This window comes from Vulpes vulpes, chromosome 4 (genome assembly GCF_048418805.1).
Source record: "Vulpes vulpes isolate BD-2025 chromosome 4, VulVul3, whole genome shotgun sequence".
In the NCBI taxonomy this organism is placed as follows: domain Eukaryota; kingdom Metazoa; phylum Chordata; class Mammalia; order Carnivora; family Canidae; genus Vulpes; species Vulpes vulpes.
This window is the reverse complement of record NC_132783.1, coordinates 98124130-98141817: the sequence shown is the minus strand read 5'-3', so window position 1 is coordinate 98141817 and position 17688 is coordinate 98124130. Positions and strand designations below refer to the sequence as shown.

At 35.2% G+C, this 17688-nt stretch overlaps 1 protein-coding gene across 2 annotated transcripts in view; it reads left to right on the top strand.

Moving 5' to 3' along the window:
• CREBRF (CREB3 regulatory factor) overlaps window positions 1-16035 on the top strand; it is a 53212-nt gene extending 37177 nt beyond the window's left edge. For both annotated transcript variants that reach the window (XM_026007023.2, XM_026007031.2), the window contains exons 8-9: window positions 3240-3362; window positions 15464-16035. In XM_026007023.2, the coding sequence (XP_025862808.1) occupies window positions 3240-3362; window positions 15464-15579 (239 nt within the window). In that variant the 3' untranslated portion in view covers window positions 15580-16035. The remainder of the gene's footprint in view (window positions 1-3239; window positions 3363-15463) is intronic.
• Window positions 16036-17688: the final 1653 nt, after the last annotated feature.

Genomic DNA, 17688 nt, shown 5'->3' with positions numbered 1-17688 from the left:
ACATTAAAAAGAACTACATCATCTACAACTACAGTAATTTCATACAAGGAAGGATATTTTGGCATTAAAAAATTGAGACAGGAATAATCTCAGAATGAAATAAACTTTACAAAAAATTTACTTTGTTATTCTTATCCTTTGTGTTTATTTATTTATATTCTGAAGTTCTTAGTTATTCTGCATTATATGTTTTGTACTGTGTAGAATTAAGCACAGTACAATACCCTGCCTTTTTAACCCCTTTATTTTAGGATTAAACAATTTATACCACTTAAGATGTTTAAATGGAATTTACTTGGCAGAGGGAGAAGGATTAACAAATTGTAAACACAGGAGTTAATAAATTCATAATCAACTCTGCTAATCAAGTGCCCAAGTAAATATAAGTATAGACCACACCGAGAAGGGACATCCCTAAGACATCCCCAATTGGAAAATGAACCAAGTCATGGAAAAGTAGAGTAACTCCAAGAGCTACCAAAGAGCAAAAATTTTTAATTTTGATGAACTCCAATTTGCCAGTTTTTCCTTTTATATCTCATATTTTTAGTGTTCTGAAAAACTTTGCCACTTTCAAAATATTTTTCTGCATGCTTTCTCCTAGAATTTGTATAGTTTTAGGTTTTGCATGTAGGTTTATGATCCATTTTAGGTTAATTTTTATTTATGGTGTGGAGTGATAGTTGATGTTCATTTTTTTCCGTAAGAATATCCAGTTGACCAAACACCATTCATTAAAAAGGCCTTTCTTTTCCTGTTCAGTTGTTTTCTCACCTTTGTCAAATCAGTTGACCCTATATGTAGGAGTCTGCTTCTGGACTCTGTATTCTGGCCCATTGATCATTTGTCTATTTTTATGTGAATGCAAATTATTTTGATTACTGTAGTTTTATAGTAAATCTTAAGTCAGGTAAGTGTAAGTTCTTGCTAACCCTACAACTTTGTTTTTTCAAAGTTATGTTGGCTATTTTAGGTTATTTACATGACCATGTAAATTTTGGTATCACTTTTTACATTAAAAGCTTACTGAAATTTTGATTGCCAATGCTTTTAGTCTGTAGATCAATTTGGAGAGAATTACCATCTTAATAAAATGGAGTCTTTTAATCCATGAACTTGGTATCTCTTTCCATTTGTAGGTCTCCTTTAATTTCTCTGTGCCTTGTTTTATAGTTTTCAGTATACAATGCTTAATATCTTTTGTTAGATCTATTACTAGGTATTTTATATTTTTTGGTGCTCTATAAAAATGGAATCATTTTTGAAATTTTATTTTTAAACTCTTTGCTGCTAATATATAAAATATATTTTTGTGTATTATTCTTGTATCTCATTATCTTGCTAAATTTGTTTATTAGTTCTGGTGGTAGGTGTGTAGATGCCCTGTGGTTTTCTGTATAAGCGATCATCATCTGCAAATAGGATTGCCTTTATTTCTTTTTTGCTGATACTTATGCATTTGCAAACAAGGCAATCACCATGCGTATTCAATGTCCTAGGTATTGTAATAAGACAAGAAAAATAAATCAATCTCAGTAGGGAACCTTTAACCTTAAAGTATGATGTTGGTGGTAGGCTTTTTTGTAAGATAAGATGCCTTCTATCACTTTAAATAAAGTTCTCTTTTTTCCTAGTTTCATTTCTTATAAATGGGTGTTGAATATTATCATGTGGTCTTTTTTTGCACCTTTTGGAGCAATCATGTTCTCCTTTATTCTGATAATATATCACATATTTATCTCTTAATATGGTGAATTACATTAAATGACTTTTGTGTTTTTTTTTTTTTTTAATTGACTTTTGAATTTAAGCCAACCTTGCATTCTTAGAATAAACTCTACTTGGTTGTGATGTATTTTCTTTTTTATATTAGAGTCTATTACAAATATTCTGTAAGGTTGTGTTTTAAAACTAAGGTTGTGGGGATCCCTGGGTGGCGCAGCGGTTTGGCGCCTGCCTTTGGCCCAGGGCGCGATCCTGGAGACCCGGGATCGAATCCCACGTCGGGCTGCCGGTGCATGGAGCCTGCTTCTCCCTCTGCCTGTGTCTCTGCCTCTCTCTCTCTCTCTCTCTCTGTGACTATCATAAATAAATAAAAAATTGAAAAAAAAAAAATTTAGAAAAAAAAAATAAATAAAACTAAGGTTGTGTTTTAAAACTTTAAGTTGGATTCTGTTGCAAATATTTTGTTAAGGTTTTGTGTGCCTGTATTCAGAAGTGGTCTGTGATTTTTTTTTTTTTTTTTTTTGTAATATCTTTGCCAGGTTTTGATATTCAGGCTATTTTGGCCTTATTGAGTGAATTGGGCCATGATCTATCTTCCTCTTTTTTGAAAAGTTTAATAAGATCAATTTTATTTCTTCATTGTATATTTGATAAAATTTTCCATTGAAACCTTTTGGGTTTTCCTTTGGGAGTATTTTTGAATAAATTAATTCCTTTACTCCAAATACGCTATTCAGATTTTTCATTTCTTCTAGTGTCAATTTTGTTAAGTTACATTTTCAAGAAATATGACCATTTTTACCAAGTGGTTGAATCTGTTGGCATAGCATTTTCTTATTATCCTTCCAATGGCTCTAGATTCTTAAGTGATAACCCCCTTTCTCATTCCAGATACAGGTGACTGATCTCTTTAGCTGAGGATGGGGATGGGAGTAGATTATCAATTTTGTTAGCCTTTTTAAGGAACCACTTTTGGCATTGTTAACTTTCTCTGTTGTATGTTTCTGGTGTTTTATTGTTTTCTGCTTTTTATTATTTACCTCCTATTTACTTTTGATTAACTCTCTTCTTAAGCTTAGGGATATTTGTTTTTAAAGTTTTGTCTTTGGAGGACTTGAAGGACTTCATTTGATTTATTTAATAAACATTTATTAAGATCCTATGATTCAATATACAGGTATTATAGCTCTTAAAGCCATAAAGACAAATAAGTCAAGTTGCTTACAGGATAGTAGACATTGATACATGTCTACAATATGTTATCAAAAGTGGCACATCATTTGAAATTAGTTTCTTTGTATAAAAAAGCTTGTAACTGAGCTCTACATCTGAAACTAATGATGTACTACTATATGTTGACTAACTGAATTTAAATTAAAAAAAACATAACCATCACTACTTAATATTTTCTTACAAATTCACCATTTTTAACTGAATAACTGTAATTACACAATAAAAAGCAAATTCTTCCATGTTAAAGTGACATGTCCCAAGTGTCTTGTTCTGTCTTACAGATAATTTGTTGTTTGTAATCAACTCCATCAAGCAAGAGATTGTAAACCGAGTACAGAATCCAAGAGAGGAGAGAGGACCCAACATGGGGCAGAAGCTTGAAATACTCATTAAAGATACTCTTGGTAAGAATAATATTAAATTCATAACAATAAGATGTAGCATAAGATACATGATTTAAGGAGATATTAAACATTCTTTTAAGGAAAAACTCAAATGTTCTTATCGTAGTTACTCTTCTTTACAAGTTGTTTTCTTTTCAGGTTTTTCATTTATAAATATGTACTGCTGGTTACCACAATTTGTTATTTAGACTTAATCATTGAACTATTTTAACACTTAGGAAAGGTGAACTTCCAGCAACTTTAACCTTTTATGGGAAAAATAAAGATCCCTGAGCTCTCAAGCCTGCAATTTATACTTTGGTAGAGGTTTCTACCTGTATGTTTTACTCAGTAATACATTTCGTGGGATTTTAGCAAACTTAATTATCTGTTTTTACCCTGAACGGATTATATACCGTGAAGAGGAACAGAGAGGCAGACATCCAGAAGTCAGGCAGAGCAATACCTGGCAGAGAAAGGAGAGGTAGCTAATATAGACTTGAGAACTCTAGAGGTGCAAGAGCTTAGCTGCCATAGAAGCAAATCACCTTACAGATGAGTAGCATCCCAAGGACATTGCAGCATAGTGCAATCCATGAAAACCCTGAAGCATCATAAAATTGGCTCAGCTGTTTTATATATTCTTTGTTTAGCAATATTTATTCTAGGACTGTCTTTTAAAAACGGGTTCTTGGGATACCTGGGTGGCTCAGTGATTGAGTGCGCCTGCCTTCTGCCCAAAGTGTGACCCTGGAGTCCTGGGATCAAGTCCTGCCTCAGGCACCCTACATGGAGCCTGCTTCTCTCTCTGCCTTTGTCTCTGCCTCTCTCTCTCTCTCTGTGTCATGAATAAATAAAATCTTTAAAACAAAACAAAACAAAAAAATGGGTTTTATGTAGTCATTGTGTAGAGTGGCAAACTTAGGTTACTTGAGAATTTTATTCCAGTTCATTTTTCCCCAGAATACTGACTGTATATTCAATCAGGTCACTTAAAAAAAATTAGAGCTTACTTTTTAATGATTATCTAGTTACTTACCTGAATTTTAGAGTAACAAACACTATAAATTGTTCCTATTTTTTAAAATTGTAAATATCTTGGATTTTTTTTTTAATTTTTGTTAAAATATTTTTTCTAACTTCTAGTTTACTAAAAGGTCAATCATCAAAGTTTCTTCAAAGCCTGCTATGTGCCAAGTGTTGGGGACACAGGGATGAATAATAGAGATTTGGTTACTACTCTTACGAAGCTTGTAGTCTAAAAATGGAAACAAAGAATTAACAGGAAAAAATATAACATTGTGGCAATTGCTGTAAAGAAATCAAGATTTTTTTTTAATTTTTTTATTTATTTATGATAGTCACACAGAGAAAGAGAGAGAGAGAATGAGAGGCAGAGACAAGGCAGAGGGAGAAGCAGCCTCCATGCACCGGGAGCCCGACGTGGGATTCGATCCCGGGTCTCCAGGATCGCGCCCTGGGCCAAAGGCAGGCGCTAAACCGCTGCGCCACCCAGGGATCCCAGAAATCAAGATGTTTAGATAGAAGTGAGCAATAGTTCATTTCTGTTTACACAGAAATACCTCTCACAGCTACCAAAATGATTGTGTTTTCATTAATTAAAAATCAGTACATGGGGCAGCCCCGGTGGCGCAGTGGTTTAGTGCAGCCTGGGGTGTGATCCTGGAGACCCGGGATCGAGTCCCACATCGGGCTTCCTGCGTGGGGCCTGCTTCTCCCTCTGCCTGTGTCTCTGCCTCTCTCGCGCTCTCTCTGAATGAATAAATAAAATCTTTAAAAAAAAAATCAGTACACATTGAATGCTTCCATGCGCTTAGTTAAGTTTCTCACGGTCTTTGAAATTATTAGTTTCTCTTGTCAGCATTGTGCTCATACTAAGTGTGAAGTATTCTAGTGTTTTTGAAGGACAAGTTGGGATCATTAAATTAGCAATGCATGTAGAACCTGACAAAACAGTTTCATGAATTTGACAACATTCATGTTTGAAGGCTAATGGAGAAGATTTAAACGAGAGATCAAGGGCCCAGAAGGGATTCCTTGGGTGTTAGGGAAGGGATCAACAGCTAGTATTTACCAGGTACTTAACTACGATCCAGGACTTGTCTGTTAAGGTTGGTTAGTCATCTACTTTCACAGTTCTGTAAGGGAGATATGTATTATGCTGGCTTTACAAATGAGGAATTGAAAACGCGGCAAGGTACTAAAGTAACCTGCCATAAGTCATACAATCAATAAATGGCCAAACCAGATATCGAAGTAAGTTCTTTGAGTTCCAGTGCTCACACTACCCCCAAACACCATGACTTAGCCCTATCATCTGACACCCATCCCTGTAGTATTTGACCTGAATAGTTCACATGTGGTGTGCTGCTTGCTTCATCCAGTAGGCTGACTTGAGAATTTCTTTTTCTTGACATTCTTTGTAACATTTGACAGTTTTGAGCATTTATCTTCCTCTTTGAAACATTTTCTTTATTTTAAGGGACCTTAGATCTGCATGCCTTGTTCCTATCTTTTTACCAAAAAAAAAGACTAGATTTCTCTGTGGCTTTAGCAATAGCAGTGGTCTAAAAATTAAAATCATGTTTTCGAAAAGCAAAAGCTTGTTTATTGTAGTAGTTAAAATCAGAGTATTTGAAATCAGTTCTAGATTTAACTCCTGGCCCTGCCACTTACTGCATGAGGACCCTAGGGAAGTGACTTCATTTCCGTCAACCTACTTTTATTCATCTGTAAAATAGGGACAATTGGGTGGATTAAATGAGAAGAGTGCATATAAAGCACTTAGCACCCTGCTGAGCATATAAATTCTCAGTACTCAGTATTAGTAGTCAGTGTTACCATATTATATCTTAACCATTTAAAATTTTTTAAAAAGAGTTTTAGGGGATCCCTGGGTGGCTCAGCGGTTTAGCGCCTGCCTTTGGCTCAGGGCGTGATCCTGGAGTCCCGGGATCGAGTCCCGTGTCAGGCTCCCGGCATGGAGCCTGCTTCTCCCTCTACCTGTGTCTCTGCCTCTCTCTCTCTCTCTATGTCTATCATGAACAAGTAAATAAATCTTTAAAAAAATAAAATAAAATAAATTTTTTTAAAAAGAGTTTTATTTCTACTTTGTTCCTGTAATCCATCATTCGTATTTTAGAAAATTAAATATTTTGTTCAGGACAAAGTCAGTTAAGATTAAGTCAAATGCTTAAGTTGCATGTTCACAACACAGTATTAACTGATAATTATTTGTGATATAATTGGCTAGCAAAATAAATTTAATTTTTCCATTTCAGCATTCCAAATGATATGGTATTTCAGTGATTATTTCTAGTCTGTAGTTAATTATTTTTGCAAGCTTTGAGAAATGACAAACAGTGACTAGGTAAGCTTACAGAATAGTAAAATGAATGTGCAACTTTAATATTTACAGAATTACTTTTTCAAAAGTAGTTTTAAATACACATTAAAATAGAGTACATTACAAAATGAAACAGGACTAAGGACAGTATATTTATATAAAACATTAACACTATGAAAGGTCAAAAGTCTGTTTTGAACAAAACTATATTTATGTGAAGAACAGTCTTAGCAGAGAGTAAATCCTAAATATCGATATTTTCCTAAGCAGTCAGTTAATTTATATCTCTGCATAAATTAATTCAGTATCCAAATAGGAAGTCCTGGTAAATTTGCTTGATGTTTTTTTCAAATGGATTTTTGCTGTTTTAATATTTTATGTATTATTTCAGCACATTTCTGTCTTTCATGTTCTTTGAAATCATTTTCAGTTCCTTTGTTAGGTAGAGGGAGGAACTTAACACTACAAGTGAAGATTCTTTTTACTTTTTCAGTTTTAAATTTAAAGACTTTGTATGAAAAAAAAAAAACAACAACAACAACAACAAAAAAAAGACTTTGTATGTTGATAAATTTGTAAATATTCTCCTTATATCTAAAAAGTCAGTTTTACCAGACTCAAAATCCTTGACTCACATTTCCTTTATTTTAAATATGTTTCTTTATTTTTTTTCTTTTGGCATAAAATGTTGCTATTTAAAAGTGAATAGTTGGGCAGCTGGGGTGTGGCTCAGCGGTTTAGCACCGCCTTCAGCCCAGGGCCTAATCCTGGAGACCTGGGATCGAGTCCAACGTCAGGCTCCCTGCATGGAGCCTGCTTCTCTCTCTGCCTGTGTCTCTCTGCCTCTCTCTCTCTCTCTGTGTGTCTCTCATGAGTAAATAAATAAAATCTTAAAAATAAAAAAGTGAATAGTTGCAAAAAAAAAAAAAAGGCGCTAATAGTTGTATAACTTTTTTTCCTGATAACTTATTTGGTCTTTTTCCAAGATGTCAGTAGGATTTTTCTTTTTCTTTTAATTCTCAGTAATTTCACTAGACTTTGTTTTGGAATTGGTCATTTTAGGTTGATGTTTTCATGTGTGCACTGTGCTCTTTAAATATGTAGTTAAAATCTTTTTAGTATTTGTTTTTTTTTTTTAATTCCCCCTCCCCCCCCTCTTTTTAGTATTTGAACTGTTTCTGTGCTTTGGTTTTTTGTTGTTGTTGTTGTTTTTTTAAGCTGGGTGTGGTACCCAGTGCAGAGCCTTTCAAGACCTGAGCTGAAGTCAAGAATTGGACACTTAACTGATTGATTCACTCAGGGCCCCCTTGCTTTGTTTTTGTTTTTGTGTTTTGTGATTTGTGTTTTTGTTTTGTTTTTTGATGACTTAATATTTGTGGGTTGGATCTTCTTTTGCCTATCTTTAGTATTTTCTGAGGTATATTCACTTTTGATCAATTATTTTGTCTATTTTTTATTTTAAAAATCTTTCTCCTTTGCACTTCTGTTTCTCTTAAAAGCATAATTGTGTTTATTTGCTGCTCTTGTATTTTTAGTTTTGTCTTTTTTTTTTTAATTATTTATTGGGTACTTGAGTGGCTCAGTGAGTTAAGCTCTGCCTTTGACTCAGGTCATGATCTCAGTGCCTAGGGATCAAGCCCCACATCAGGCTCCCTGCTTGATGCTCCCTCTCTCTCTGCCCCCTTCCTGCTCATGGTCATGCTCTCTTTCTTTCTCTCAAATAAATAAAATCTCTTAAAAAATAAATAAAATGCTTTATTTAAATTCTATTTAGTTAACATATACTGTATTATTAGTTTCAGGGATAGAATTTAGTGATGCAGCTGATGGATCATGTGCCCCCCCCCCTTTTAATGCCTATCGTCCAATTATCCCTTCCCCTCACCTGCCTCCTCTCCAACAACCCTCAGTTTATTTCCTAGAGTTCGTCCCTAATGGTTTGCCTCCCTCTCTATTTTCATCTTTTTTCCTTCCCTTCCCCTATGTTCGTTTGTTTCTTAAATTCCACATATGAATGAAATCATATGGTATTTGTCTTACTGTGACTGACTGACTTCGCTTAGCATAATAGCCTCTAGTTCCATCTGCATTGTTGCAAAATGGCAAGATTTCATTTCTTTTTGATGGCTGAGTAATATTTCATTGGTTGTATATACCACATCTTCTTTATCCATTCATCTGTTGGTGGACACCTGGGCTTTTTCTATAGTTTGGCTATTGTGGACATTGCTACTATAAACATTAGGGTGTGTGTGCCCCTTTGAATCACTATGTGTATATCCTTTAGGTAAATACCTAGTAGCGCAATTGCTGGGTCATAGTGTAACTCTATTTTTAACTTTTTGAGGAACCTCCATCTTTTTTTTCAGAATGGCTGCACCATTTTGCATTTCCACCAGCAGGGTTCCCCTTTCTGCGCATCCTCGTCAACATCTGTTGTTTCTTGAGTTGTTCATTTTAGCCATTCTGGCCAGTATCAGGTGGTATCTCATTGTGGTTTTGATTTGTATTTCCCTGATGCTGATTGATGTTGAGCATTTTTTCATGTGTCTGTTGGCCATTTGTGTATCTTCTTGGAAAAATGTTTGTTCATGTCTTCTGCCTATTTCTTGACTGGATTATTTGGGGGGGGGGTGCTTTGAGTTTGATAAGTTTTTTATAGATTTTGGAGACTAGCCCTTTATCTGATAAGACATTTGGAAATACCTTCTCCTGTTCTGTAGGCTACCTTGTTCTTTTAGTTTTGTCTTAACTTCAGGAATTAAATTTTTCTTCCCATTCTTTTCTGAGTTTTTCTATTTCTGATTATTGTAGTTCTTTCATGTAACATGTTCTTTAATGTCTTTTAGTTCATTTTGAAAATCATTGAGTTCATTTTGAAATAATAGTGGATTGTGACTATTTGGGATAATAATCGTATGATATGGTCATTTTTGCATATATCTTTCAGGCACACTTTCATTGTTTGTAGCAATCTTCTTCTCTTTTTTCTTAAAGTAACTTTTTTGGGGATTTCTTTTACCTTGATACACATAAAACTCTTTCTTCTAAACTTTGAAAAGTTTACTACAGGATAGCTTTTCTAACTTCAAACTTTACAGAGTCCTTTGTTTTTAGTTAATATAAAGCTATGCTTTGCTTTCATTTATGAGATGGTGATTCAGTCCATCCTAAGAAGGGGACACAGGAGAGGAGCAGGAAGAAAGTTTACCCTAGAAAAACAAAGTCACCACATGCCACAGGGGAACCACATGGAGGGAGCAATAAGGGAGAGGGCTCAACAAAGCAGGTAGGGAGGAGACGGGGCAGCGGGGTTGGGGGAGGTGGGTAGAAAACCAAAAGAACTTGTGGGCAAGTGCCTTTATTGGAGGTAGCAGTGATGTTCAAAAGCAAAAGATGTTCAAAAGCAAAAGATGAGAGGGAATTTCTTTGGTACACTTGTATGTCACTAGCCCACAGTCCAGCGAGGGCAAGAAGAACAACTTGTGGCTGGGCAGGTGCACAGGGCAGCCTGTTTTCTGAAATTTCTTGTTTTGTGCTCCTCTTCCTTTTTATCTGGACCATTTCTTTCTTTCATATGTATTGTGCCTGTCTTGCCCAATTTTGATTCTTGCCAGTCCTGGTTCATGTCCTACAAGGGAGTCCTATTTAGTCAGTTTTTAGTTCACAGAGCTAGACTGCTCAAGCCCCTCAACATCTTTCTGTGGGCTTTTTTTTTTTTTCCTGGGGGCTTCTCACACTCACCTTGTACTCACTTTTTGTACTCCCTATTCATTTGGACAAATCTCTCACAGCTTCAGCTGTTCTCATATTGGTCTCCTGTGGCTTCCAGTGAGTAACTTGTTGGCTATTTTAGACTCTTTTGTTCTCAGGCCCATTAATCCCCTTGACTCATCCTGCACAAGTATTGGTAAAGTTAATACCATACAGGTCTTGTAGCTTTTGGTAGTTTGTTTCCACCCTTTTGAATTTTGGGGGTTTTGAAGATACATTGTCACTTGTTATATTTTTCATGGGTTTATGGGTTTTCTAGTTAATCTTTGTTTTTATTTATTTATTTATTTTTAAATTAGTACTATTTTTTTCACTCCTGAGGTCCTACTGAAAATCTTTTTTTTTTTAAATTTATTTATTTATGATAGTCACAGAGAGAGAGAGAGAGAGAGAGAGAGAGAGAGGCAGAGACATAGGCAGAGGGAGAGGCAGGCTCCATGCACCGGGAGCCCGATATGGGATTCGATCCCGGGTCTCCAGGATCACGCCCTGGGCCAAAGGCAGGCACCAAACCACTGGGCCACCCAGGGATCCCTAATCTCTGTTTTTATAATGGGAATTGAGATTAAAAATCTGTGCTGCCATACAACAGTCTTTCTAGAGTCCCTCCCTAGAGCAGTTTAAATAAATCGGGGTTTCTTTTTCTTAAAGATTTGGTAGAACAAGCTTTGAAACTATCTGGTCTAGTATGTTTTTGTGATTAACTCTTTGAAAACTTTCTCTGTATGTTAGATTACAAGCTGTTCTGGAGTCAGTTTTGATAATTTACATATTCCTAGAAAATTATCCACTTCCTCCATGCCCTCAAATTTATAAAAATTGTCTTGTTTTTTAATAGCCTCTGTATTGGTGGCTAATGCTTCATTTTTATTTCTTTATGTCTAGTGTGTTTGCCTTCATTTCTTGAATTGGTTAGTTATAGGTAGTTCTGCTTCTCCCCTCAAAAAAGAACCAGCTCTTGAATTCATCAATTCTTCTTATTTCTTCAGTTAGATGCTTAATTCACTTCTTTTCTATTCTTTCTTGTTCATTAATATAATTAAAAACTTTTGAAATTTCTCCTGAGAGCTGCTTGAGCTATATGTCATAAATTTTGATATGTCATACTTGTTTTCTGAATACTTTGAAATTTGGGGTGTTTTTTAGTAAGATTTTATTTATTTGAGAGAAAACGAGAAAGCACAAGCAGGGGGAGGGACAGAGGGAGAAGGAGAAGCAGACCACCCCACTGATCAGGGAGCCCAATACAGGGCTCCATCCCAGGACCCTGGGATCATGACCTGAGGCAAAGGCAGACACTTAACCGACTGAGCCACCCAGATGCCCCTGAATTTTTGGTTTGATTTACTCTGCAAAAACTGCTTGAGAAGGGGCAGCCCTGGTGAGCGCAGCGGTTTAGCGCCGCCTGCAGCCCAGGGCGTGATCCTGGAGACCCGGGATCGAGTCCCACATCAGGCTCTCTGTATGGTGCCTGCTTCTCCCTCTGCCTGTGTCTCTGCCTCTCTCTCTCTGTCTCTATGAATAAATAAATAAAATCTTAAAAAAAAACTGCTTGAGAAATACTTAAAAATTTCCAGAAGGTCGACATTATTATTTTTCTAGTTTTGTTATTAATTTCTCTTTTTTGCGATGTATTTAAGAGTTTTTCTTTTTTAGTTATCTAACATGATTACATTTATTTACATTTGTTATGTTTATTACAACCTAATTGTTCTCTGGGCATTTGAAAAGTAGACATATTTTCTGTTTGTGTTAAGACTGCATACTATGTTCCATCAGGTAATCTTAATTAGGTCTTGTTTTCCTTTTTTATTTTTGTAGGTGTACATTTACTCTAAGATTGAGAAAGGTCCTCGCTAATGTGTATCAGTTTTTTCTCATATTTTCTGTGGTTTTGCTTGAATAGGATTCCTTACTGCTAGATCTTCATTATAGATTATAATCTTTATCATTATGAAGCATAGCTTTTTCTCTGAATTCAATCCTGTCTGATATTACAATCATGAATGCAGCTTTATTATTATTTATATTTGCTTAGTATACCTTTGCCTACCCTTTAATTTTCAGTTTTTCTGAATACTTTATATTAGATACATCTCTTTAAAAATATTTAAGTTAAAATTTATTTTGATAAGTATAGCATCAAATTCACTTTGAGATTTTTACACATAGCATAGAGTTAGATTTTATTTATTAGACTGGAAATCTTTCTTTAATAGGTGAACTTAGGTCATTTTTATTTATTGATTCATATTTAATTTTAGTTTTGTCATCAAAAGATCTGTTAGGCTTTGTTCATATGGCTTTTTCCTTTATGAAAATTGATTCATTATTATAGTTTCAGTTTTATATGTTTTCTCTGATAATTCATAAGCTCTGTATTTTTGTCTTGTGAGATGAAATTTTAACTATAGCATAACATGTATATTTCATTTTTTCCTCTTAACTTTTCATTTAAGATTTCAGTCCTAGGGTAGCCTGGATGGCTCAGCAGTTTAGCGCTGCCTTCAGCCCAGGGCGTGATCCTGGAGACCTGGGGTTGAGTCCCACATCAGGCTCCCTGCATAGAGCCTGCTTCTCCCTCTACCTTCTCATATTTGGACAAATACAAGAAGAGTTGGTGTCTCTGCGTCTCTTTCTCTCTCTGTGTGTCTCTCATGAATAAATGAATGAATGAATGAATGAATGAATGAATGAATGAATGAATAAATAAATAATATTTTTTAAAAATTTCAGCTCTATAAGAAAAGTAGAAATGGCACATGAACATCTGCTTATGATTAAACTAAATTCCCAGTTGTTAATATTTTGCTACATTTGCTTTATTTTTGTCTCTAAATTTTTTATTCCTATTTGAAGGTAACTTCTACCAAATCCTTCATCCCCAACTATTTCAGCACGTATTTCTCAAGAACAAGGATATTTTCTTTCTTAGGCATAATACCAGTATCACACTCAAGTACTTCAATACTGTTATAATATCTATATTGAGTCCATATTTAAACTTCTCCAGTTGTCTCAGTAATGTCCTTTATAGCCTTTGTTTGTATGTTAAGGATCATTGCATTATTTATATCTTTTTGTCTCCTTTAATCTAGATCAGTCTCCCAGCATATTTTTTTCCATGAGAAATTCAGGTAGTTGATCTTGTAAAATTTCCCAACATCTGGAGTTGTTTGTTTCCTCCTGACTAAATACAGTTAAATTTTCTTGCCAAGAATCATGGGTGATTATCCTCCTCATTCCATCAATCAAGAGGTACATATATCAGTTTGTCCCACTATTGGTCATGCTATGTTTATTTATTTATGTATGTATGTTCGGTTTTCTAACATATAGTATAACACCCAGTGCTCATCCCATCAAGTACCCTCCTCAGTGCCCGTCACCCAGTTACCTCATCCCCCCCACCTGCCTCCCCTTCCATTACCCTTTGTTAGTTTCCCAGAGTTAGGAGTCTCTCATGTTTTGTCACCCTCTAGTTTTTCCCACTCATTTTTCCTCCTTTCCCCTATAATCCTTTTCACTATTTCTTATATTCCCCATGTGAGTGAAACCATATGATGATTGTCCTTCTCTGACTGACTGACTTCACTCAGCATAATACCCTCCAGTTCCATCCATGTCGAAGCAGATGGTGGGTATTCGTCCTTTCTGATGGCTAATATTCCATTGAATATATAGACCACATCTTTATCCATTTATCTGTCGAAGGACATCGAGGCTCCTTCCACAGTTTGGCTGTTGTGGACATTGCTGCTATAAACATTGGGGTGCAGGTGCCCCAGCATTTCACTGCATCTGAATCTTGGGGTAAATACCCAGTAGTGCAATTGCTGGGTCATAGGGTAGCTTTATTTTTAACTCTTTGAGGAACCTCCATACAGTTTTCCAGAGTGGCTGTACCAGTTCACATTCCCACCAACAGTGCATCCTCTCCAACATTTGTTGTTTCCTGTCTTGTTCATTTTCGCCATTCTCACTGGTGTGAGGTGGTATCTTACTGTGGTTTTGATTTGTATTTCTCTGGTGGCAAGTGTTGCGGAGCATTTTCTTATGTGCTTGTTGGCTGTGTCTATGTCTTTCTCTGTGAAATTTCTGTTCATGCCTTCTTCCCATTTCATGATTGGATTGTTTCTTGGGTGTTGAGTTTCATAAGTTCTTTATAGGTCATGCTACGTTTAATGACATGGTTGAGGTAGTGTCAGTTCTCTGTTTTTTACAGTATCTTGTGACTTCTTCCTATGAGCCATGCCTAAATCTTTTTCTATTTCTATCTCATTTTAATCATTTTTTTGTCATTACTTTTAAAACATGCTTATACTAGCTCTGTTATTTGACATACTGATTTAAAGTATCTTTTGACCTCAGCTGTAGAAGATGAGGAAGATAAAAATGAAAAACTCAACATACTTAAACTGTCTCCCACCTTTTTCCCCCTTCTCTTCCAACTTTATTCATTCATTTTTCTTTAAAATGAAGAAAAAGAAATACAAATTTATTCCAGTAGTTATAAAAATGACTGAAAAAAATTTTTTTAAATGACTGAATACATCCTTCAGGCCAGTGTTTTCAGTTGTGTGGGTAAAGCCCACTCATGAGACATACAGAGGCTGGAGCAGTTGGAAGAGACTGACACAACAGGGCAAACATGGTCAGTTGGGGAACAATGCTTGTTGTGACAGTGTGGAGTTTGGGTTTGGACTATTATTTGGACTTTACTACTTACCGTCTGCCCCCTTTTAAAATATTGATTTACCATTCTTCATTCTTGGTTTGACCTTTCTAATCTAGTGGGGCTAGAATGAATTTCTGGGTTGCAGTAGCGAGCAGCTGAGCACTTGGCTGGGACCAGTATCAAGCTGGGGTCTGTCCGTCCCCCCCCCCCGCACCCCCCACTCCGAGATCTGCCTACTCCTCACCTTCTCTTTAAGCCCTCTCCATTTCTGTGCCTAAGTGTGCCTTATTTCTTTTTCTTCAGGTCTCCCAGTTGCTGGGCAAACCTCAGAATTTGTTAACCAAGTGTTAGAGAAGACCGCAGAAGGCAATCCCACTGGAGGCCTTGTAGGACTAAGGATACCAACATCAAAAGTGTAATCAGCCTCATTGGACCACTGGTCAGAAATGTCTGTGTTTGTCACGTTATTCATTGTAAATTTTCATTCTGTTTTGCATGTCAGTTTAGCATTATGTAAACATTTACAATTAGGTTACATTGTTTTAAAAACTAAGTAGCATAAGTGAAGCATGATCCAAAATACTTGATTATTGCATTTTCAGAGCATAAACCATAGTTAAAACTGCTACTGGCATCAGAATTGAAACTCACATTTAAGTAAATGTTTAGATACAGATTGCAAAAATCTGTTACAGTAAAACATTTGGGAGGAGCGAAGATATTAATAAATGCCAAATTGTGGCAGGTTTATGCTCTGAACCACACAAAAAAATTGAGGAAGCATTTTTTTAAACAGTCAGATTGTTTTTAGAGTTACTACTTTTGTTCTGATTTTCCACAACCATTAATCTCACTTGTACATGGCACAACCCAGCATTCACACCCATGTGCCATATTAGAAGTTCATTTTCAGAGCTCAATATGGTATATATAAGTATATATATAAATATATATATATATATAATGTCTGTGCAAGTAAGAAAAAAAGCATATTCTTTGTGCCTTGTATTTTGGGGAAACTATAAAACTGGTAATATTTTGTATGATGAAAACCCTAATGAGGAAACACAGGATATATAGATGGAAAAATTATGGGGTTTAAATGTTTTTTTGTTCCAACTCTTTTTCAAATTTTTTGAATGTATATAGGACTATGTTGAAATGTAGATATATGCCACAGAGTCTGTGTATTGTATAAAAAACAAAACAAAAAACAAACAAAAAAAAGATGGCTCTAGAAAACTCCTATTTCGGTACTTGACCGGAAGAAGACAAATACTTGCACATTATTGCGATTGTTTTATTTTTTGTACCAAAGACAAATGCAACTGATATGGCAAACTGCCAGTCTAAGTAAAGTTTTGCACAGCTTACATGATACTGTATGAATGTATGAAAAAAAAAGGAGAAAAAAAAGAAAAATGAAAAGGTCAGGGTTAGGGATCTTACTGAACTGTGAATTTTATTTCTGTTTGGGTCCAATTATCTACAGAAGGAGCATCCACACACACAAATATTATTTTGCTGTTCCTCTAGTTCGCTTCCATAGTAGATAAGTTGGTGGCCATTTAGATGTCTGTAAGTCTTTTTATTTCTGCACTTATTGTAGGAAATTTTAATATATTTCATTTTAGTAAGCTATTGGTGAAATAGTTTTTGACCTTGAAAATTAAAAAAGTTTATTTAGCTTATTGTAGTATACTTCCACCAAACAACCAAAATACAGATTATTTTTATTGTATTATGTATATATATATATGTAAAGAAAGAAAAAAGCTAAAAATATCTAATTCTTTAGTTGCCACTTTTCCAATTGATGTATTATTGTGCATGTAATATTTTCAAAGATGAACACAAGCTTAAAACAAAAACAATTTATAGATTTTTATATTTTTGTACAGGTATTTTCAAATTAGCTTCTTCAAACTTACATGTGACTTATTCTTCTTCTATAATTTCTAGAACTGAGAAATATTAACACATTTAGTTTTTAGGTGCTCTTTTTTGCTCACATAAAACAGCTTCATTAGTCAGTGTTTTAACTGTGTTACAGCTTTACCTCTTGATGAGAAATTTCTTGTGTCAAGGCAGCATTATAAACCTTCCCCACAGGTCTTTCCATTCTGTCTCTCTTACTGTTAGATTCTCAAATCTTGTGTTTTGAACTCTGAAAACTGGTGGCTTAAAAACTATATTTAAAAAAGATCCTATCTAGCCAGAAAAAAATACCAAAAATTTCAGCTGCTGGGAAAGTATCTATTTCTCCAACTGTTTCTCCATTACCCCCTGGAGAATTTATTCCTTAATTATATTTTGTCTTTATAGTGTGTTTCCTTTTCTTCTACTTTATCCCCTCTCCCCCCAACCCCCATTTGTAAGCCATAGCATATGAAGCTATTGCTTATAAAGTTTGATTCTAAAACACACAGTAACAACTGAACAATGTTTGCTTATATGCTTCTTTGACATCATGAAAAGGAAACTCCAAGGATTGTCTTAACACCTTAGCTAAACTGTGATGCACAAGA